We start from the raw sequence: 23824 nt of genomic DNA on the forward strand, positions 1-23824 counted from the left end.
TGGTTGGTGATCCAATTTGGGGGGGAACCCACGTTTTCTGTTATAAACTATTTAAATTAATTTATAATAACAGCGTGGGGTGCCCTCTGTTTTGGATTACCAGCCACGGTGAAGCTGCCGGCGGTGGTCTGTAGGCTGCTGCTGTCTGCTTCACCTTAGGCTGGTTTCACACTACGTTTATTTAACATCCGTCCATAACGTTTTTTTAGCGGAAAAGCGGATCCAGTGCAAATGCGTTTTCATTTCAATGCATTTGCAATGGACTCGCGTTAACATGCGTTCACCTGCGTTTGCGTGCGTTATAGTGAGGATCCAGCGACTTGCAGTTTTTTAACATGTTTCAAAAACGCTACTTGTAGCGTTTTTGAGCTGCGTCCAAATACTGCAAGTCACCGGATCCTGACTTAACAGCACGCAAACGCAGGTGAACGCTGGCGTGCTGATAGACAGGATCCTGCTTTTGTACTGAGCATGCCCAGAACCAGTCTCGCGTGATCTGTCTCTCTCTCCTCCTCCCTCCCTCACCCTCTCTCTCTCTATCTATGTCATAGTTACATAGTTACATAGTTACTTAGGTTGAAAAAAGACCTAGGTCCATCTAGTTCAACCTTCCTCCACCAGTTCTACATTTAGTCACTAAGTCATTTATAACCAACAATGTTTTGTGTACTGAGGAAATCATCCAGCCCTTTTTTAAAAGCTGTTATAGTATCTGCCATTACTACCTCTTGTGGTAGGGTATTCCACAGTCTGACTGCTCTAACTGTAAAGAACCCTTTCCTATTTAGGTTTCGGAATCGCTTTTCTTCCACTCGCAGTGAGTGCCCCCTAGTCCTTAGTACTGTCTTTGGAAGGAATAAGTCATGTGCCAGTCCTTTATATTGACCACACATGTATTTATACATATAAATGAGATCTCCTCTGAGACGTCTTTTTTCTAAGCTAAACATATCTAACTTTTTCAACCTGTCATCATATGGGAGGCCTTCCATTCCTTGTAATAGTCTAGTTGCCCGCCTTTGAACTGACTCTAACTTCTGAATGTCCTTTTTAAAATGCGGAGCCCAAAACTGGATCCCGTATTCCAGATGTTCTTTCCCCCTTCCTCCCCTCCCTCTCTCTCCCACCTGAGAGCTGCGGACACTCGTAACCAAGGTAAATATCGGGTAACCACTTCTCTTAGTTACCCGATGTTTACGTTGGTTACGTGTGCAGACAGCCGGCTCCTAGCAGCTGCAGACACTCGTAACCAAGATAAATATCGGGTATCCAAGCCCGATGTTTACCTTGGTTACCAGCGTCTGCAGCTGTCAGAAGCCGGCTCCCAGTCTAGTTCCCCTCACTCCCGATCACATGACTCCAATGCCCGCCGCTAAACATCCAGTGACAGGATCCTGCAAAATAACAGATGCGTTTGCATGCGTTTTTTGCTGTAAAAGCAGGATCCGCTTTTGCAGCAAAAAAACGTTCCTGACGCATGTTAAATAAACGTAGTGTGAAACCAGCCTTAGCTGGCTACAAAAAATAGGGGTACTCCACCTTATTTTTTCAGGGTAATGAATTTGTGGCTAAAAAAGCTAACCACCCTTTAGTGCCACATGAAAGGCACTAAAGGGTGCAAGATTACAAAATGCAGGGGAGTGGGACTATCTATCCATCTATCCATCTATCTACTGTATCTATCTACTTTGTCTACTGTATCTATTGTATCGATCTATTGTATCTATCTATTATCTATCTATCCAGCAATCTATCTATTATCTATCCAGCTATCTATCTTTCTAGCTTTTGACTGTATGTGGTCCGCAAAAAAATCCGGAAGGTACACGGATGTAAAATGGATCAAATACGGAATGGATGCGGTTGTCACACGGATGCATATGAGGAAAAACAGGACCTTTTTTTACAGATCGCAAAAATGGGATGGTCGTGTGAATTTACCATAAATGTGGCTAAATTTGTAGGAATTTTCGAAAAGGACAATTCACTTCTCTTTTGGTTGCTTGTCGTTTTTCCCCAAGGCTCAGGTTAAACACCGCAGAGAATGAGTAGGCTCTGGGTGCTCACCTTTGTGTTACAGACAGCTAGGTAGGTTGTTCCATAGCACATGTCCAGGTCGTACAATGGATTTTCTAAAAAAAAAAAAAAAATGTTTTGTCAGTTTACTTCATTCATCTCTGGTTAATATGTACAATCTAGGGCTTGTTTTAGTGAGGCATGGTAATGTGAAAACAAGGAGTTCCAAATTCCTTCCATACCTGAAGGCAAATTTGTGAAATTCATATCCAAAATATGTCACAAGCTTTTACAAGTTAAAGGGGTATTCCTATCTCAAAGATTGTAGTTAAACTTGCCTCTCAGTTACAAATGCATGGCTTTGGACTTCTTTCTCATGAAATAATTATTTGACTTATGTTAGTGTTAACCTTTAGTCAATAAAGTTGCATTTTGGGTGAGTTTACGATACGAGATCTGCAGCAGTAAAAGGCCGCCGATCAGTGGTCGTTTAATAATCTATTTAACACTAGAAGATTGAGCCTCCGATCTGGAATTGTTGACGTGACAGTCAGTCTGTTTCTACTGCACGTTTATCGGGAAATTAATGTTTTTAGATAGGCTCATTCACCATAATCGTACAGTGTAAATTCACCTTAAAGCAAACCTATCATGTCCACAAATGCTAATAACCTGCACATATGGGGTTATCTGCACGTTAATAGCGTATAAAGCCGTAGGGCTGCCGTCCTGAAAACAAGGCTATTCGGAGAAAATGAACTGCATCAGTGACCTTGAGCCGGTTATCAGTCAGTGCCGAGGTGTGGTAACAGATTCCACTCACTATGCACTGAGCTATGACTGAAGCTACACTCGCCACACCTTGATGACTGAAAGCCTGCGGCTGCTGGGAGGAATAAAGTTCAATTCACCCAGGACCCTCACTTTCAGTGCTGGGGCCGCATAGCTTTAGAACACTAATAACCTACATATTAACCCCATATCTGCAGGTTAATAACATTTGGGAACATGGCAGGTTCCCTTTAAGTTTCAATCTGAAATCTTTATTCCATACTCCCCCCTGATATGTAGTTTGCTGCTTCAGCCTAGTTTCAGATTTTTCTCTGTGAGTGTCTCTCACAGTAATACAGGCAGGATGTGTGTTTACTCTGTCCATTCAGGGTAATGCTGGCTTCATTAGTTCAGTATCATTGGGCAGCCCGTTGCTTTGCAGAGCTGGGTCCTGGGTTCAAATCCCACCAAGCACATTAGTTGGCAAAGAGGTTGCATGTTCTCCCTGTGTTTTGTGTGGACACTCCAAATGGTGACAGTGATGTTAGTGTCAGTAAAGTGTCGTGGAATTATTGGCACTGTATGAGTGACTAAAATATTAGTGCGGATTCAATATGGCACTCAATTCAAACGCTGCCCTCCTTTTCTATAGCCGGTCTCTTGACTACTCTTGAGACCTGTGTACAAACCTCCTCCACCTTCCTGCTGGTATCTCTAACACTGACAGAAGGGATGGGAATGATGAGCGTTCGCACGACCCCTGACAGATTTTCTAGTAGTTCTGCAAAACCACTGAGCCTAGATAAATGACGCAGACACTCTGCAGTAGCACAATCATAGACCTTTTTGAATGAAAGTTGCTAATCTTTACATGGAGGAAGCAAATGAACAATAAAATAAAATTCTGTGTGCAGGTGTACTGGGGGTTTGTTTTCTGACCTGACGATATTCATTGGGGTACCTTTTTATTACCAGTGTTTTGGTTTTTTTTGCCATGGCTGCAGTCTTGCAGTGGTCGTCGTCGTAGTGGTTATAGTCTCATTTGTAGAGCAGTAGAGCCTGGCCCGGCCCACATTCTGATGGTCACTGAATGTGAATAGTACATTTCCTTGACATGACGTTCCTTATATTGGGATTTGTACACCAAATAATCACTGCTGGGATGTTTTTCACCTCCCCTCTTACTGGTCACATCACCCTTACCAATGCTGAGAAGGCAACCAGCGTTCAGCAGCACATTGCAAAGAAGGGGGAATTAAGTTAAGGCCGTACTAGGAGCAAAAGAATGTCTATTTTTGATGGAAATTGTGATATGGATAAAAAGAGATATGGGAGAATACCCTATTAAAACTACAGAGGGGTTGTATGGGCCCCAATCAGAGGGGTTCTATGGGCCCCAATCAGAGGGGGTTCTGTGGGCCCCAATCAGAGGGGGTTCTGTGGGCCCCAATCAGAGGGGGTTCTGTGGGCCCCAATCAGAGGGGGTTCTGTGGGCCCCAATCAGAGGGGTTGTATGGCTTCAATCAGACAGCTGTATTTTTGGTAATTATGTTGTCCATGTGTGTAACGGGCAGAAAACTGCCCAATAATAACCTATATGCAGTGAATAATAGCAGCATGCACTATCTTGCCTGTGTTCGGTCCAGAATAGTACATGAAAAGCAGGCGGCTTCTGCATCCTCAGATTAGTCTGATCCCTTACCTGAGCGATCAGCATAGTTATATTAATAACATTATTACATATGGGTTAGAGAATCCGTCTGCATCCTATAGAAGTACATGCTAATGTTTAGGCCTTGTCCTGTGAGGTGCACTTAGAGCCTCTGCTGACACCTGCTTTTGTGTTGGTTGTGGATCACTGGTTTTGTGACTTTTGTGGTTTTCTTCTGTACAGTGTGAGAGCGCAGCGTAGACACAACATATAGTATTCGTTCTAGTTTCTATATTTAGAAGTTGTAATTATATGATAATTTGTGTTGTGCACAGCATAGTTAGTGCATTACATACAGAAACAGCATAGGGCGATGTATTGAGGTCAGTTCATTACATAGGCTTGAGCACTTGAATTTTGGACAAGAATTAAAGGGATTATCTGAGACTATTTTTAATCAGTGCAGGAAGTTCGAAACTACTTACCTGTCAGTTCTTGGGCCCATTGTAAAAATAAATAAATAATTATTCTGGATAATTCCTTTAAAATTGCATATTTAGAGAGGTTGTCCACAACTTAAACATTGATGACCTATCCTTAGGAGAGGACATCAGTGTGTGATCGGTTGGGGTCCAACACCAGGCACCCCTGCCAATATCTTGTATATCTGCCATTGCTCAAAAGAGTATATCACAAATGTGAGTATGCATCACATCTTTGTGAATTTTTTGCGTCCTCTAAATAACTCAACAACACACATCCATTAATGTCTAAACAGCTGGAAACAAAAGGGAGCACACCCCTATGTGAAAATGGCCAAATTGTGCACAAAGTCTCAATATCTTGTGTGGCCACCATTTTTTCTTTATGTAAAAAATAAACAAAAAACAACTCTCTTGGGCATGTGGAGTTCACTAGAGCTTCATAGGAGCCACTGGAATCTTCTTCCACTCCTCCATGACGACATCACAGAGCCGGTGGATGTTATAGACCTTGCGCTCCCCCATCTTTCATTTGAAGATGCCCCACAAGTGCTCAGTATTGTTTGTCTGGAGACATGCTTGGCCAGTCTGGAACCTTTACCCTCAGTTTCTTTAGCAAGATAGTGGAAGTCTTGGAGGAGTATTTAGTGTCATTATGTTGGAATACTACCCTGTGGTCCAGTTTCGGAAGGGAGGGTATCATGCTCTGCTTAACTTTGACACAGTACATGTTGGCATTCATGGTTCCCTCAATGAACTGTAGCTCCCACAGCCGGCAGCACTCATGCAGTACCAAACCATGATGCTCCCACCACCATGCTTTACTGTAGGCAAGACACACTTGTCTTTGTACTGCTCACCTGGGTGCCACCACACATGCTTGATACCATCTGAACTAAATAAGTTTATCATGGTCTCCTCACATCACAGGACAGGGTTCCCGCAATCCATGTACTTAGTCTCCTTGTCTTCAGGAGACTGTTTGCAGTTTTCTTGTGCATAATCTTTAAAAGAGGCTTCCTTCTAGGACAACAGCCATGCAGACCAACTTGATGCAGTGTGCGGTGTTCGGACCCCCCACCCCTGTAACCTCTGCAACAATGCTGGCAGCAGTCATACGTCTATTTTGAAAAGACAACCTCTGAGCTAATGCTGAGCACGTGCACTCAACTTCTTTAGTCAGCCATAGCGAGGCCTGTTCTGTATGAAACCGGTCTTGTTAAACCACTGTATGGTCTTGGCCACCGTGCTGCAGCTCAGTTTCAGGGTGCTGGCAATCTTCTTATAGTTTGGGCCATCTTTATGTAGAGCAACAATTCTCTTTTTTTCAGATCCTCAGAGAATTCTTTGCCATACGGTGCCATGCTGCACTTTCAGTGACCAGTATGAGTGTGAGTGATAACACCAAATTTCACATTTTGCTCCCCATTCACACCCGAGACCTTGTAACACGAAAGAGTCACATGAAACAGGGCAAGGAAAATGGCGCAAAGGAAAGTTGGGCACAATTTGGACATTTTCACTTTTATTGTCAGCGGTTTAGACATTAATGGCTGTGTATTGAGTTATTTAGAAAGCACACCAAATTTCCACTGTTACACAAGCCTGAATGCAGTTTAATTTTTTTTTTTTATTTTTAAGGCCACGTGCGCACATTGAGTATTTATAAGCCAAAACCAGGAGAGGCACAATCAGAGGAAGTGTAGAATAGAAAAATGTCACCATTTCTGTATTTCTTTTTACTTACTCCTGGTTTTGGCTTTCAAATACTGAGATAAAAAAACTCACCAAATACTCAGTCTGCGCACACGGCCTAAGAAATCAAAAAAGTGCGCTATTGTTTGGGCGGCACTCGGCAGATCCTTTTTAAGTAGTTTGTAGTGTAAAGCCGTGAGCCAAGGCTTGTTTAATTTTTAGTCCCTAGTACATGGGGTGATCGGGTCAGGTAGATGTCATGCATTTATCTTCTCTGATAAGCAGAAAATTCTTATCCGCTGTCAGTTCATTATCTTTCAAAGTTCAAGAATAAGTAAAAAAAAACCATGAACAACAAAAAAAGCAAGTGAAGCACATAGTGACACGTATTGTATGGCTGGCAGAATGGGCCTGCCGGGATCACACAAGGTACAGCTTGTTTCCACTGGAGATAGTGGGGCCAGGCCTTATTTTCTGTAGATATTACCTGCTTCATCTCATTGTTACCACTGTGTACGGGACCACTAATGAATGAGCAGTCTTGGCAATGCCTTGTGTATGGAGGCACATGGAGTACCTGCGTGATGCACACTTCAGCGACCGCTGACAGGCCACACATTTACCGGTCTGCAGACGTTTACTAGCCTGTTAGTATGTTATCGGTGTGCTAGGACTTTTATAACTGAAAATAAAGATAGCGCATATGAGAAGCACCCGTGGGACAAAGTTTGTTACAGCGTATTAAAAACTGCTCACCTGATTGAGTTGTGCGCCCTCTCACAACCTCGGTGATATCATATAATTCCTCTGGAGGATGGTGGGTTATCTCGGCTGGTGTTATCCGATGTTAGGCTGGGTAAACCTTAGGAGATGACCACTCCTGGTTCCTAGTTCCCCGACTCATAAGATCCTGGAACTAATTGCGGCCGTTTGTCTTCCCTCTAGGGTTATTTGGGAGGATTAAGATCTATTGCTTTCAGCAGCTCTGAGCCGGAATCCCTTAAGGGAGTGAAGGCATGTAGATAGATAAAACCGGTCCTTTGAGCGCTAATAGATCTATTATCTCAGGTTTTCTTTGTGAATAATTATGCTTTATTTGTGACAATTAGATTAAAACAAATAAAGCTCTTGTTATCGCGTTTCAGCAAGATAAACTTGCCATAATCAGGTGTCATCAGGTGGCACCTGATGATGGCAAGTTTATCTTGCTGAAACGCGTTGTGATAACAAGAGCTTTATTTGTTTTAATCTAATTGTCACAAATAAAGCATAATTATTCACAAAGAAAACCTGAGATAATAGATCTATTAGCGCTCAAAGGATCGGTTTTATCTATCTACAGGACTTTTATAACTAACCTAGAACTATTCACTAGATCTGTTTTTGTTTCTTTGTTTTTTTGCGTTCCTTGTCCCTGATTAATCATGTTTACAGCAGAAAACTGCAGTAAATATGCAAAATTTTTATTCAGAATGGAGATGGCAACATTTTGTGACTTTTGGAGCGCTTTCACATCAGTTTTGTACAGCTAAAATGGTAGAAACTGGGAGAGCTGGGATGGGAAAGAGCATGGCTACACCCACCCAGTGGCGGTATTTTTTTATACCAAAAATGTTACTCCAGTCGCTGACCGGAATAAGACGTATTGTGAGGTGCATGAATTTGCATGCCAGTGATAAGATGCACCAACATCATTAAGTAAAATGTCACAAAATACAAAGAACCGCTCACCGTTTATGGCGTATGCCTGTATAAGTCTCCAGCACGGCACCACGGCAGCCGTACAATACGTATGAAGCAGATGGAGGAACAAGCTCCAGATCCTGGATCTTGTTCCTCCATCTGCAACATCATTAAGTGGTGTGTGGCTCTTAATGAATTCAGAAACCTCTTATTACAGGGTTGCTATCTGGGTCTAGGCCAGATACAAGTGATGGTGTGTTGGTCCAATGCAGTTCATATGAGCGGTGGCTTCCTATTCGGGGGAGCTGTACAGATCGGACACATTAAAGGCACTCTTACGCATCTGACAGCTGTAACATACAGTATGTAGCAGTCATCGGACAGGTCCTTTCCAATACTGTGCTGCAGTTTTTCTATTGATGTGGATGTCTCTGTTCTGTGACTCTTGTCTGTGTGATTCAGAGTTTTGCAATTTATCTGCACAGATTAGGTATTTTTCTGCTTTGGTGACATTGGTTACAGTGACCGGGCGATGGATCACTTGTGATTGTTTGTTTACGCTGTTTTGCTGCCTCTGACATAAGTGACTGAGTATAAAGAGAAGCTGTGGAAAAAAGAAGCGCAATAGGGTCTTATCCGAGTAAAATGTGGGGTGAAATAATGAATATCACTCACCCAGAGAGTTGTGAGAGTCACAACTACTATGCAGGCAACAAATCACGGCCAAAGGCAGCAGCACCCAAATTGGCTGATAACAGAGAATGGTGAAGTAGGGCTTGCACGGCCGCGCCAGTGACCACTCTGACCATAGAGAGTTAATGTTCCTTTATTTCATCTTTAGGTTGACCTAAAGATGAAATAAAGGAACATTAACTCTCTATGGTCAGAGTGGTCACTGGCGCGGCCGTGCAAGCCCTACTTCACCATTCTCTGTTATAAGTGACTGAGTAGTTAAAGGTTACGGTTTCATTCTCGCCCATCCTAATTTTGGAGTAGAAGACTTTGAGGCAGCCCTGGGCTTCTTTCGCCCAAGCACAAAGCGGTATATGTTTCTACAAGGTTCCAGGAAACTCACCACACCGATGTCTCGTCTACCGCTTGTATAGTCCTTGGAATATCCGGAAAAGCCCGACAGCCACTGCTAGGCAACAAATAATAGAAAAAGGAGAATCCTGTAGTGCCATAAAATAAACTGTATTTTATTCCAAATTAATATTAAAATAGAGTTGGCAATATAGAACGGCAGCTCATGTTGACGCGTTTTGACCTACAGATCTTAGCCGTAACATACCGCAAAGTAAAACGTTTAAAAATAAGACTCACTCATTTCATCACATCATTAATGAAATCACACGATAAATTCAAATACAAAAAACAAATCTGACATCTTAAATATAGAGAATAAATTCTAATACACATTATCTAATAAATATACATTAAATCATTACAAAAAAATCAAACCAAAAGGGGTCCTAGTAATTCAGCCTTAAGTAAAGAATTTTTCCAATTACCCCGACTTTTGGGTTTTTTAACCCTTAAGAAACCAGCATCCAATTCACCATGTAGAGAAAAATGTTTCGCCGCACCTTATGTGTTAATGATTTTCAGTAGTTGAGAAAAGATCTTGGGCTCTGCCTGCAGAATCCACACTTGCCCCTTGTCATTCTAATTTGAGCACTAGAGAATATGCGGCCATTCATGAATTACAAAGGAACAACAATCTTATTGTGTGGGCATCAGACAAGGGAGGCACTGAGGTGATTCTGAATGCAGATCTGCACATCAAACAGGCACTTCCAATTCTAGAGGACGCATGCTTATCATAGAGGATCCTACCTAAATCTTTAAAGAAGTACTTACCAACTTTATGCAACTGGTCGAGTTTCCAGTGGCAGCCATATTTCATGGACTTCCAAAAATCCATAAGGAAGTTTTGAGGCCTATCATCTCAGGTATTGTGTCTTTGAACGAAAGTCTTAGTTCCTGGGTTGATACGATACGATAGGATGCGATACGATATGATACGATACGATACACTTTATTGATCCCGTGGCAAATTATGGTATCACAGCAGCACGACTTAAACAATATCATGAATTACTTAATTAACAAGACAGTAGAGTTTCCAGAAGAACATTATCGTACATTAGATTAGGTCATACACAGTGATACTATATTGCAGCCTATGGTGGTGGTTACTCCTAGGTATTTGAAGGATGGGACAGACGTTTTGAGATTTTCCAATAACTTCATCTGGTCGGATAATGTCTTTAGTTTCCTGCGACATTCAGTCTTTTGTTCTAGTATTCTGCATCATCTTGCTATTTCAGATCATTTTTCCCACAATAATGAGTTTTCATCAGCTATAAATCAAGTTTTGCTTATGTCCATTGAATATTTATTACATCATAATTTTTTCATGCCTTGATCTTTTATTTTTTCTTCTGCAGACCAGAGGTGCCCCAATGTGGTTGAAATGCAATACTTTTTATTGCTTGGTGGGAAAAATCTTATTTTTTTTCTCATAATAATCCATTGTAGACTGCTTGTTGTGGTACGGCCGTTTTATAGATGATATTTTGATGCCTTGGACTCTTCAGAAGACTGACGTCCCAGAGTTCGTTCAGTACATAAGTCGTAATGATTTTCATTTTAGTTTCACTAATATGGCTGCATCCAACTGTTTTTCTTTTTTAGCTATCAGCTGTCATCCCAAGCATACTGTGGGTGACCACAAAGACGCAGCATGTCAATTCTTTTTGTGTTTTGTCCCTGTGTTTCGGTGGACTGGCAGAGCAGTCCCCCGCTGACTCTGGGTCAGCGGGGGATTGATCCCTGGTATCTGGCCAGGTGCTGGTCCCCATATAAATTCTATGAAGACCAGAATCCGGCGCAAAGGGGTAGGACCAGTCGCTTCATACTTACCGAGTCACCGGGGCAGCTGTCACACCGCCAATGGGCGGGTCTATATCAAACAGTAAAATAAATTTAAAAAATTGGCGTAGGATCCCCCGATGTTATGATACATAGCACAGATAAAGCCTGACAGCTGGGGGCTGGTATTTTCAGACTGGGGATACACATGGTTATTGGGCACCCCCCAGCCTGAATATATTAGCCAGCAGCCGCCCGGAATTGCCACATCCATTAGATGCCACAGTCCCGGCATGCTACCCGGCTCTTCTCAATTGCCCTGATGCTGTGGAAATCGGGGTAATGAGGGAGTTAATGGCAGCCCACAGCAGCCACTAAGTCCTAGATTAGTGATGGCAGGCATCTGAAACACCCCCATTACTAATCTGTAAGTGAAAAGAAATAAACACCGTAAAAATCCTTTATTTGAAATAAAAGACAAAAAAGCACCCTTTTTCACCACTTTATTAACCCCCTAAAACACCCCTGCAGGTCTAACGTAATCCACATGAGGTCCCACGATGCTTCCACCACTGCTACATCTGAAGATCACAGCGATCACCATATAACTTGTCTGCCTGCTGTGGGCTCCGGGTCACTTCAGTTGCTGCGTGGAGCTCACAGCGAGCAGTCATGTTCTATGGCACTCGCTGTGAGATTCAGATGTAGCGTTTTTTGCTGCAGGTGCGTTTTTTGGGGGCCACAAACATGCATCTTTGAGGTCACCACAAAGGTGCAACCTGCGCAAATAACCTTATTGGTTTTAAACATTTTACTTTGTTAGCAGACTGTTACGACTAAGACCTGTTGGTCTAAACACGGCAACATGAGCTGCCACTCCCTATTGATGACTCCTATTTTAATGAATTTGGAATAAAATACAGTTTATTTTATGGAACTGGATTCTCGTTTTTCTATTGTTACACCTTTGTACAGCTCCTGCTGATATAGATCGTTGTGTAAAGGAACATTTCTCTGCGCTGCTGCATCACCTCTTATTACAGTTGTACCTATAATCCGTCCAACAATGCTCATATTTTTTAGTCCTGCACTTTGGAGCACATTATTTCTTAGGAGATGCTTCTAAGAAGTAAATGTCCATGGCTTTGACTTGTCGGCCTTGATTTTCTCACAATACTACTTTTTGTGGTTTGGAGCTTCACATCATGGACTATATTTTGCTAGGTTCTCTCGGTATTGCTTTCTCTTTTCAAATGTCATAAAATTGCTTAGGCTTTTGAAGCCATGTAAAAGCTATAAATGCTAATTATTGCACTTAAGTCTTGTAAATGTCTTTGTATGCCGGTTGTAATTCTGCTTTCTGTGTTTTATCCTAGGCCTGTGGGGATGCCCAAAATGGAAAAAGTTTACTTGCACAATCCTAGTTCAGATGAAACTATTACTTTAATATCTATATCAGCAACAACATCGCATTTTCATGCGTCTTTTTTTCAAAATAGGGTAAGTAACGTTTGGTTACATATACAACGATTTTCTACTTCCTTTATCCTTTGGCAATGGAATAGCAATCTCAGGTCCTCATACAGTGAAAGAATTGAATTGACTTACTGGTCCAAAAAAGAAACAAAAAAAGCATAAAAAACCCATACATGTGAATAAGATTTTAGAATTGTAATTCATCTTGCTGGTATTGGAAAACATTTAATATTTTCCACTGTACAAAAGGTTGGAATATAAAAAACCCACAGCAAGCAGACAAGCCTTTAGCTGGATGACTGGCCACAACAAAATGACCAGGTTGGGCCGACATACAGTATATCTAATGTGTATGGCCAGCTTAGGGGTATTTGGGCCTTTTGTGCCTTCTCATAAAACAAAGTGACCTTGGCTTTTTTACTCAGATGCTTAAATATACTGCAATTTTCTTTTTTCTGCACATTGCATTATTATCAATTAAAGGCGATGTCTCCTTTTTAAGAATTAATTTATTTATTTAGTTTTTTGTTTTTTTTGGTTTTTTTTAAAGCGATAGCTAAGCAAAAATACAGAGTATTACTTGCCCTTCCCTTTGTCTAGCACCAGGTCTCCACTGCGACTGGGATTCTGGTATTTGCAGCCTTATGTCAAGTCACGTCAACAGCGCTGTAGCAAGTCAGTGAGCTCAGCGGCTCGTGCCATCTTCAAGGACAGAGCCGCTGAGCTCACTAATACATTGTTGTATTATAGTTATTGCAGTCTGTGAAGAGAGTTTACTGAAGGGGGAAAATCTTTTTAAAGGGGTGGTCCGAAGGCCAAAGTAATTTTCATTCTAAATCCCTATTCATTTAGTGCCATATTATGAACTAATTTATAATTGCATTAAAACTTCACTCCTGTTCCTTAACTATGCTTTCTAACTTCAGTTTTATTTTTTTCTTCCTCTGTGATGACAGGCCGGGGCCACACGGGGACTAATGCGATCCTTGCATGATACTCGGCTCTTGCTGGCAGCACAACGGGAGCAGAGTGTCATGCAAGTGTCACTGCGACTGAGGTCAGATCATGCAATTGGACCTCAGCTGCGGGGGGCGGGCCGGCACTCAGGAGGGGTGGGCCAGTGCTGAGGAGGGGCGCACCAGCATGCAGGAGGAGAGGGAGGGAATTATCTCCCTCTCTCCTCTGTAGCCGGCTATTGCCATTCTCGCCCTGCACTCGCGGTACACCCGGTGTACTGTGACTGCAGTGCAATCTTTCTATTGCCCCATACACTTGAATGGGTGCGAGAGAGTCTCGCATTACAGTCGCAGCATGCTGCAATTGTTTTCTTGGTCCAATTGGGGCCGAGAAAATAATCGCTCATGTGTGCTGACACACAGGCTAATATTGGCCCGAGTAGAATGCGATGTTTTATCGCATTCCACTCGGTCTGATTTTCATGCCGTGTGTCTTAGGCCTTAGTATGAGTTTCTCAGTGCATGCTGGGATTCTCAAACAAAACATTATCAGTGAGCAGAGGCTACGATCACTGCCACAGTCTCTGCCCCCCCTCTGAAACGAAACATCATCAGTAATGCTAGTTTCAGCTGGACTAGTTCCCGCGCAATGTGCTCTGTGCGATGTATACAATAACAGATCTTGCCGTCTGAGATCAGCAGTGATGAGAAGGCAACAGAGCGGTGTCAGAATGCCTAGCATGCAGAGACCAGAGCCACCCCTACAAGTGACTTCACTGGTCTTTGCACACCGATTATTCTGACACCGCTCTGTTGCCGCCTAATTCCTGCTGTCATTGTGCACATCACACATTGAGCAGGGACTAGCCCAGCGCCTGAAATTGGCGTCAGTGAAGATGCTTTATTTCCGGGAGAATGGGGCAAAGGCGTTGGAAGTAACCGGAGCCTCTGACCCCTGCTGTTTGAGTGTCCCAGCAGGCGCTGAGATTCTCAAACGAAGCGTCATCAGCGGAAGTAAGAAAAAAAAAAATACAATAGTAGATAGTGTAGTTAGGGCAGAGTAGGGAATTTTAAATACCAACATATTAGTCATTAGTTTATGACACTAATTAGGGATTTAGAATGAATATTACTTTGCCTTCGGACCACCCCTACATGACTATATATTCCCAACGAAAGTTATTTTATGATGAACATGGATTTATAATCTCATATTAAACTTAAGATTTAAAAAATATTTAAGGACCAATTCTGTTCAGTCCAGGAAATCGTTGTCCCCTTCCTTTTTGTTGTCTTGTTTCTGACTAAAAGATAGAAGTAGGAGTCTCCCCCCCTCTGTCTCCAAAAGGAAAAAAATTTAAAGGGGTTTTCAGCCTGAAAAGAATACTCTGCCGACACTGTGATTGCAGACTGCCAAATCATGACAGTGTGCGGTGTACAAATTGTCATGATTCCCCTTGCAATTGGGTGGTCCCGTGACTTCATGTATGTGATTTTTATATTTGCGGCCATGTGCTGATTAGACTCCTCTCCGCTATTACATTGAAAAGCTTGATGTGTCTTTCACCATGTGACAACAAGTTGCATATTCTGTATGTGGCCACGTGTCTGCTTATTAACACGGACGTTACAGGGGATCGTGTCAGTGGATGCATCACACTGTCAAGATCCAGCAGTCTGCAGTCACACAAAGTAATTATGGATATTTTTTTTTTCCTGGTTATCTTGGAAACGTCTTAGAGCCTGCTCATTTGGGTGTGACCAACCTTATAAAGCAATAGATCATTAGAAAAAATCCTGCAGTCTGCTGAATATTTAAAAAAATGCAGGGTTTTCTGCATGTTCAGAAAAACACTCCTGTTTACCATCATTCATTTTATTTAGTTTTCTTTTTATGTTTTTTTTTATAATTAGTCAGTTCAACACTTTAAAAGTATAAAAGTGCTCCTTGAAATGGGCTGAGGATATCCTATTAATAGCAGCGCTCTGGAAGCGTTTGTGACCTTCAGTACCTAGCATCCATCTCTTTTTATTGCTCTATTATTTTTGGAGCAGTAGTAAAAACCTGGCTGTCACAGCAATTACGCCCTGGCAGCGCTTCCATAGATAAACTGCATCTTGCAAAGAATCACTCCTTGAAAAGATCCATTTTCTTTCCTATGGCACTATCCTTGAAGCTAATTTTTTTCTTAATCCTGTGCTATATAAAGAATGATTTAATTGATTTATTGATCCTAGTTAATGTAGGAGTTTGTGCACTGCTCATTAGTATTTATATCATGTATTCATCTATGCGCTACAATAGCGTTCCTCCTTCTATCAGGAGGACATCAGTATTACTATATTTAGTTGTTGCTTAGCATATTTACTATCTTGTTAATGATTTTCCTTAAATTTTCTTTTTTTTTTTCCCCCAGAAAATTCTCCCAGGAGGGAACACATCGTTTGATGTAGTGTTTCTCGCAAGAGTAGTGGGAAACGTAGAAAATACTTTATTTATTAACACCTCAAATCATGGGGTATTTACCTATCAGGTAAGACCATTTATAGATGGCTATATAGATAGATTTTAAAGTAAGCGATACTAGTCTACTGTCACATACCTGGCTCCAGCACAAACTATGGAGTGACCTGCTGGATCCTGGTAGGTGCAGGTAGGCGAGTCTAGCTTTATTTGCTGAATGTACCAAGCCACTGCTAAAATTATAGTATTCCCAGGACAAATGATTTTCTTTGCATGTCAACATTATTTATAATCCGTGTAAAATATTGACTATTACAGGTTTTTGGAGTTGGGATCCCCAACCCCTATCGACTGCGCCCATTCATTGGGGCACGAGTTCCTGTAAATAGCAGCTTTTCACCTTTAATTAATATTCATAACCCACACAGTGAACCTTTACAGGTAGGTACATGTATTAATTACTGTGTATTGTCATATACTGTTAAATTATGCCGGTCTGTACACATGTGTGCTTTAAAGTAGTCGCACACATCTACACTTCATTCATGTTGGTGAAACACACATGCATACGCCGTCTCATATACGCATGGATACATGCTTACACACGTATCCGATATGCACGTACACATGCACATACATCTCGTAAGCTGGATACCTAACAAGGAGATAGATATAGATATAGATAGATAGATATATATATATATATATATATATATATATATATATATATATATATATAATATAAAATATACAGTGATTCCATCCATTTTACACCCTACATAAGCTGCAGATTTCCCTGTCTGGCGTGACATCATCATTGCGGCGTCACACAGAAGATGTCATGTCAAGCCAGCTGATCAAAAGTCATGTCAGAGGTATCTGGATGGCTATATTTTCTTGAGCCGCCCATCCAGCTGCCAGACTTCTGACCTGGCCTATGGACCGGAGTCCCTCTAATCGACTCACCCATCCTTCTCCGCTTCATTTAGTTAGTTGAACTGATTCTTTTAGTGTATTGATGTCTGTGTATTTTTCAGTCATGTAATCTGGACAGGTTGCCTTTTAAACTCTTCAAAGGATGATCCCAAAATAGCAAGTTATCCCCTGATGTAGCTTGGGCCTGACCACTGGCACTCAGATCCCAAGAATGGGGCTGCAGACCTGAATGAAATTGCAGCCTTGCATGGAGTGGAGGTGTGCATGCTTGGGCTTAGCGCCATTATTCGTCTATGGGGATTCTAGGGAAAGCAGAGTGGAGCTCTCTGCTGTGTCTGGCAGTCTCATAGACAATGAATGGTGCGGTTGTCGAGCCTGCACATCTATGTTCATTCTCCAGACCCCCTTCCTTGGGATTTCTACAGGTCGCAACAGTTGGACCCCAAGCGAACAAGAACAGCAGGTAATGCCTGATCGCAACAAATAATCCAGCAATGGGATAGCTTGCTGTTTTGGAAATAATGCTTTATTTTATTGCTTTTATCTGTCAGAATTGATATTTACACATATTTGCTTTTAAATGATTTTGAGACCTGTCATTTATTGTAGGTTGTAGAAATGTATTCAAGTGGGGGTGATCTGCACTTAGAGCTGCCAACAGGCCAACAAGGAGGCACCAAGAAATTATGGGTAAGCATCCTTTATTCCCCAGTCCTCCACCAGTTCCTGAAGCCTGACTGGGAATAGCAGCATATGCTCCATAGACTGTAGAACCAAGCAAATCTTGATAACACAGCAATCCAGAAAATATTGATGATGGTGCTTATTTTGATTTATTTTTGTAGGAAATACCACCGTATGAAACCAAGGGTGTAATGCGTGCAAGCTTCTCTTCTCGGGAGGCTGACAATCACACTGCCTTCATTAGGATTAAAACCAATGCATCTGACAGCGCAGAGTTCATTATCCTTCCTGTGGAGGTGGAAGTCACAACAGGTTGGTTTCATTGTAACTATACAATGTCAATATATTTTCCTTTATGGAAGTTTAAGGGTATGTACCCACGATCAGGACTCGCTGCGTTCTGGACGTGGCGGGTCCTGACCTGCGGGGTCGTGAGTTTCCTCTGCAGGAGACCGCAGCTTCTCGTGCCCATGATTAGAGTTCAGTGCGCTGCGGTTTCTCGCTTCTCTTCTCCCTACGGAGGACACTTGCAACTCCACAGCAAACAATTGAAATGCTGGGGTCTGGAAAGACGCACCGCAGGACAGTGTTTGCTGCGGAAAAAACAAGCACAGTGGGCACGAGATTTCTAGAAATCCATCCACTATGCTTGTACTGTACAACGCAGCGTGTTAGACGCAGCTGACGTATGCTGCTTCTAAAACGCTGCACACACTGATTGTGGGCACTCACCCTAAAGATGTCTTTTCTTTTCAGCTCCTGGCATTTATTCATCTATAGAAATGCTGGATTTTGGTACATTACGAACACAAGGTGAGAGATTTCCTAATCTAGCATTTTGTAATTAGAAATTCTTCATTCCTGGTCGGTTGCGACAGATGAAGTTGTAAGGTCCTAAATTCCCATTCACACACATGAATTGCACATTTTTACTACTATATTACTGCCCAGCTCTTTTCCGATTTTGTTTTCTAAATAGTTTAATAAATATATAGTAACTAAAAAATCGTCTCTTTTCTCTTCCAGATGTTCCAAAAGTTCTTAATCTCCATTTACTAAATTCCGGAACTAAAGATGTTCCAATAACTGTAAGTAGCACATTTCTATCTTTTACATGCGTTTATTTTCATTGTTAAAGGTAAATTCACACTTGACAGATACATGGCAGAAATGCTTAGAGCTGAAAGTCCCTTCTATCCCTTCTGTGTATATAATGTGGTGGATTCTGCATCTTGGGAATGAATGTAGCAGCCCCATTCAGATGTAAAGAAAATATGATGTAACACTTGTTAATATCACTTAATTACTTTTCTATTGTATCCAGAATATTAAAAAGAAAAGTAGTAACAGCAGATAGTGTGTGCAACACTCCAGTGATCCCTGCTAGTATTTCACTTGTCCTGCTGTGATCACGACCTGATGTGACTAGTGAAGCAAATCTCTGGCTTCCATAGTGATTGCCTGCAGCAGTCATGTCTGAATGGCTGATATGTCATCTCGGAAACACAAGTATTGTGTGGGAGAGACGGAGGGATTGCCCACTACTATGGCACTACTTCTCTATTATTTTTTCTCATGTAAAATTAAAAACATCCTGTACTTGCGTCTGGTGGCAGCGCTGTTCCAGGGATGTCAGTACTGGATCTCCTGTGGCTCGAGTGACGTTATGTCACGTGAGCACCTCAGCCAGTCAGCAGCTGCCAATGGGCCGCTTCACTTTCATTTCCTTCAGATGAAACTGACATTCAGAAGGGGTTGAAGAGCAACCGCAGTTCTCAAATCCTCCTGGTGTCAGTTTTGTCTGAATGAAGTGATGGTGAAACTGCCATTATTGACTGTTGATTGAAATGTCAAGTGAGCCCCGGGAGACCCAGTACCAACATGGTTCTAATGCTCCTGGCACCAGAGGCTGGCTTTAATTTTACATGGAGGAGTATAGTAATAAGCAGCTGTCACTCTAACCAATCTGGTGCATTCATACATTAGTTGACAAGTTGATTTTGCCGTTGCCACCCCCAGAACTAGGACTACAAATACAGCTCCTTTATGGAAAATCCCTTTTTTAGCCGAACATACCAGATCTATAGGCTAAGGTTAGAGCACCTTCTCTGGGCAGGTGGATGTAGTAATTATTTCTTTGTCTACAAATATAACCTTGAAATGTAATTGTGGCAGTGTCTGCATTAGTAGAGCTTGTGGAGTTACTTTCTGTATGCCATATAGTCTTGTCACGGCGTTTGCTTCAAAGGCTCCCTAATTAACTGCATACAAAAATAGTAACAAAAGCCAGTGTATGTGTGCGGCAGAATATCCGAGGCATGCACTTCATGCTTTCCTGCATTCCTAGAGCACTCGTGTGCATTATTGAAGGGTCCTAGTAAAGTGTCCACTTACATATAAGCTGTGCAGTGGTGAGATACAGCACACTTCACGATCACGTCTACATCAGACACCGGTATAGGAATGGATGAAGGAGGGCAACAAGTGCTGTAGTTCCGCAATAAACGTATATTACTTAAAACATGTTAGTTATGTGGTCCCAAAAGTGACGTTTCCCTTTAAGATACTATTGTACAGGCGTGATTTTGGTGGTAACTTATATGCCAGCATTGTTAGAGTGCCAGAATTCATAAAGTACGGTGAGACTTTGTTTGTATGTGACACGTGTTGATTCATCGACATAAAGATGCCAACACAAAGAGTGCATGTACTGTGCTGCGTGATAAAACGCCCCTGGCTATTTTGCTTCTTACCTAAAATATGCAGTCACGTGTACTCTGTGGGGATGAGCTCATGGTATTTCAGCCCTTCTTCTCATTCCTTGCTGTATAACTGTCAGGTAACCAGAGTATCTTCAGTCATGTTACAGAGGAATCCATAAGTAGGTGCGGAGAGACTGCAGAGAACAGTGGCGTCAATATGGAAGACTTTGTTTTGCATATTTTAGCAGTGAGCCCATGGAGCGCTCCTTGACGATTTACTACTTGCATGATTCCAGTCGTGTATTTCCCATCCCCTATCTGAAAATAGTACATGACTTGCATTCATGTGTGGTATCTTGCCCTCCGCCACCATGAGCCCAATCTGCGGGTACCATTTATAGAGCAGGGGGAGCGGAGAGTATACAGTTTTGTGGGAACATATTCAGAATAACTTGTGTTTTAAGCATTGAAAACTCTGATCAATCAGAATTTTCTGTTCAGTGGGCAGTCCATTCAGTGATTGATAGCCATCGGTGGACACTTGTATAAAGAAAGCTGTCAGTCACTGATGGGACCGCCCACTGGACCGAAGATCTCCAAAAAAGCAAATGATTAAATGCTTCAAACAAACGTTCTACTGAATAATTTCTCTCAGAACAATGTGTACATCTGCTCTGCCTGGTCTGTCACATGATGCCTGCAGATTAGTTAGCATTTTCGTGGTGACAAGTTCCCTTTAAGTCTGGCATATTAAGAAATCATGTTATGGGCACACAATATTACAAATATTATGTACACGAGTGCAAGGAAGCGGTAAATTCTTCTGATGAAGGTTCTGTGATATAGGAAATAGATCTTTGTACCGTGTTGGCCAGAAGATAGAAAATATGTAAAATCTGAGCGTCCTCAGTGGTTTATACATTAATGAAAAAAATAAAAAATAAAATGGTTATAAATAGTAAGTTCTCGAGACGACTCTGCTCTCTCCATCCGGCATAGTTACTGTATTTGATGAAGAAAGAGTAGTCTTGACAGCTCGCTATTTATTATCCTCTTTTTAGTTAGCCATTAAAAGGTATCAACCACTGTGGACTCTCAAATTGTCATTTTTTTTTAGGTTCGATTGTGTAATTTTTACAAATAAATGGAAATAATTATTTACAGTAATGTCCCCTGGGAAATTGTCAGAGGCCATTATTTTGCCTCACTTTAACCTAGTTTCTTCACATTTCAGGTGTAATTGTCATGCAGAATAGTGTAGTATGCTACTACCTTATCTTTGGCTACCTGTTCAGCATTTGATCAATGGGGCTTCCTTCTGAATACTCACTAATGGTATTCATACATTCCCCACATGTAGCAATTAAAGGGGTTTTCCAGTGTAAAATAAGACTGCAGACTTGTGCATCTTCCCAGCGCAGACAGTGTGTGCTGCAAAGATCTTCCGGTTTCTGAGCCGGAAATGGTGGTCACGTGGCAACAATTGTGGCATTATGTATGTTCCAGGCCTGAACCCGACTAATGGGCACAGCCTCACTCTGTACAAGTGTCTGACTAGTAGGCACGGTGTTCTAGTGGGCATAGCCTTGTGCCATACACTTGTATTGCGGGAGGCCGCGCCCATTAGCCGGGTTGTGGTTGGGAATGCATATTGCACAATTGCGTCATGTAATCGCTGTTCTCCGCTCAGAAAGTGTACGCACTCGTAGGACTCTGAAGGCTGCAGCCAGAGTGACTGCAGACTTATCATTACAGGCCGGTCAACCCCATTAACTTCAGTGAGGCAAACATGAAACTTTGGGCTCACTTTGAAATTCAATTTGAAATCGAACCCAAAGCTTCATATTTTGGATTTCGTTTGCCTCACTGAAGAAAATGGCTTTGTCAAGGGATAGTGTTTTTCAGGTAATCAAATGGGAGCCCCAAATAGAGTGCTGAGCGGGTGCAGGGCGCTGAGCGGGTGCAGGGCGCTGAGCGGGTGCAGGGCGCTGAGCGGGTGCAGGGCGCTGAGCGGGTGCAGGGCGCTGAATGGGTGCAGGGCGCTGAATGGGTGCAGGGCGCTGAACGGGTAGGCATACACACTGTGAATGCGCTAGGAATGCTGATTGTGTGTGAGCACATTAATCTCCACAGTCATGGCTTCTATCCATTTCCTCGGTGAAACTTTGTGGACGTGTCTTTTATCACCTGTACTAGATTTGTAACTTTTTACTATGCAAATATCTGTAATTCCCCGGAGTACACAATCCTTACATCATACATTCGCTGGCCTCCAGACTAGAGCAGGGCTGGCCATCACAGGATCCACTTGTGGGTGCAAGAATACCAATACATATAAACACAGCCACTTGTATAATTTACAACCTACTGGATTCAAAGTGTTAAAGTCCATATGGTAAATCTAGGCTTTTTTGTATTGGATGACTGCTGGGTATTATTGTACATATTCTAATAAAATGGTGTAGCTGAGATGCGGTGTGCATATCCCTCACTGACTTGTATTATTGTATTTTGTTTAGAGCGTGCGGTCAACACCGCAGAATGATGCAATTACTGTGCACTTCAAGCCCATCACATTGAAAGCGTCCGATAGCAAATATACCAAAGTTGCCAGTATAAGTTTTGATGGTAAGATTCCGACCATTGATACAACACCCCACAATGCCCAACGTTTCCTCATTTTGTGCTCGTTTTCTTCACTTGTACACTATCGCCAGCTAACGGTTGATTATTTTTTTTTCTTTTTTAACCTGTGGTCAGTATGTGTAAAGAGTGAAAGCATTGTGCTGTTCCACAGGGGCATATGTGCAGAAAGTTACGCTACTCTCTGAGTGTTCCTCAAATTTTGCAAGTATCCTTTTCTGCAGATTTCAACCCATCTCCCATTTTTAGAAAAATCGAATTAATAAGTGCGCTTGGGGCATGACCTATAGTGTGAGTCTCTGAGCCAGTCCAGCTTTCATATTGAAAGTTTATACATTTATGATGTGCACTCCAGCTATTTAAATTGGGCTTTTCTGGAGTATGTACAGTATATGCGTCTCTATAAATCAACCAGGTGAGTCCATTCCATCATGGTTTCTGTTATTTTGTCAAGAGTCACACAGTTGCTTGTTTCTTTTCTTCCACAAATCTGCCAAGACTACAGGCAGAGGTGTTAGCTGAACGTTTGACAATAGTGTGAACAGAACCTAAGATATTTCGATAAAGTGATACAAGATAACTGAGCCAGTTGTTAACCCAATTCCACATATTTTCTCCTAGTAATAGTTTTCTCATTTTCTGTTGCTCTGTATCTGATGACTGTGAAGAGTCCAGATACACATCCAAGGCTTTACCTTCTCATAGAAGTTTAGCAGATTATTTTAACAGGACCAATACCTCATAAACCCACGTTGATGGTGGGTTATGAGGTTATTTTTGTTGAGAAACTG

The 23824-nt window shown here is 42.0% G+C and overlaps 1 protein-coding gene across 5 annotated transcripts in view; it reads left to right on the plus strand.

Moving 5' to 3' along the window:
• The window catches only part of TMEM131 (transmembrane protein 131), a 252048-nt gene that overhangs the window by 120765 nt on the left and 107459 nt on the right, over positions 1–23824 (plus strand). For all 5 annotated transcript variants that reach the window (XM_075336598.1, XM_075336600.1, XM_075336599.1 and 2 more), the window contains exons 5-12: positions 12549–12672; positions 16022–16138; positions 16387–16509; positions 17614–17694; positions 17850–18000; positions 18445–18501; positions 18715–18776; positions 22910–23018. In XM_075336598.1, coding sequence (XP_075192713.1) covers positions 12549–12672; positions 16022–16138; positions 16387–16509; positions 17614–17694; positions 17850–18000; positions 18445–18501; positions 18715–18776; positions 22910–23018 — 824 coding nt within the window. The remainder of the gene's footprint in view (positions 1–12548; positions 12673–16021; positions 16139–16386; positions 16510–17613; positions 17695–17849; positions 18001–18444; positions 18502–18714; positions 18777–22909; positions 23019–23824) is intronic.

The sequence above is a fragment of the Anomaloglossus baeobatrachus genome, chromosome 2, assembly GCF_048569485.1.
Source record: "Anomaloglossus baeobatrachus isolate aAnoBae1 chromosome 2, aAnoBae1.hap1, whole genome shotgun sequence".
Lineage (NCBI taxonomy): Eukaryota > Metazoa > Chordata > Amphibia > Anura > Aromobatidae > Anomaloglossus > Anomaloglossus baeobatrachus.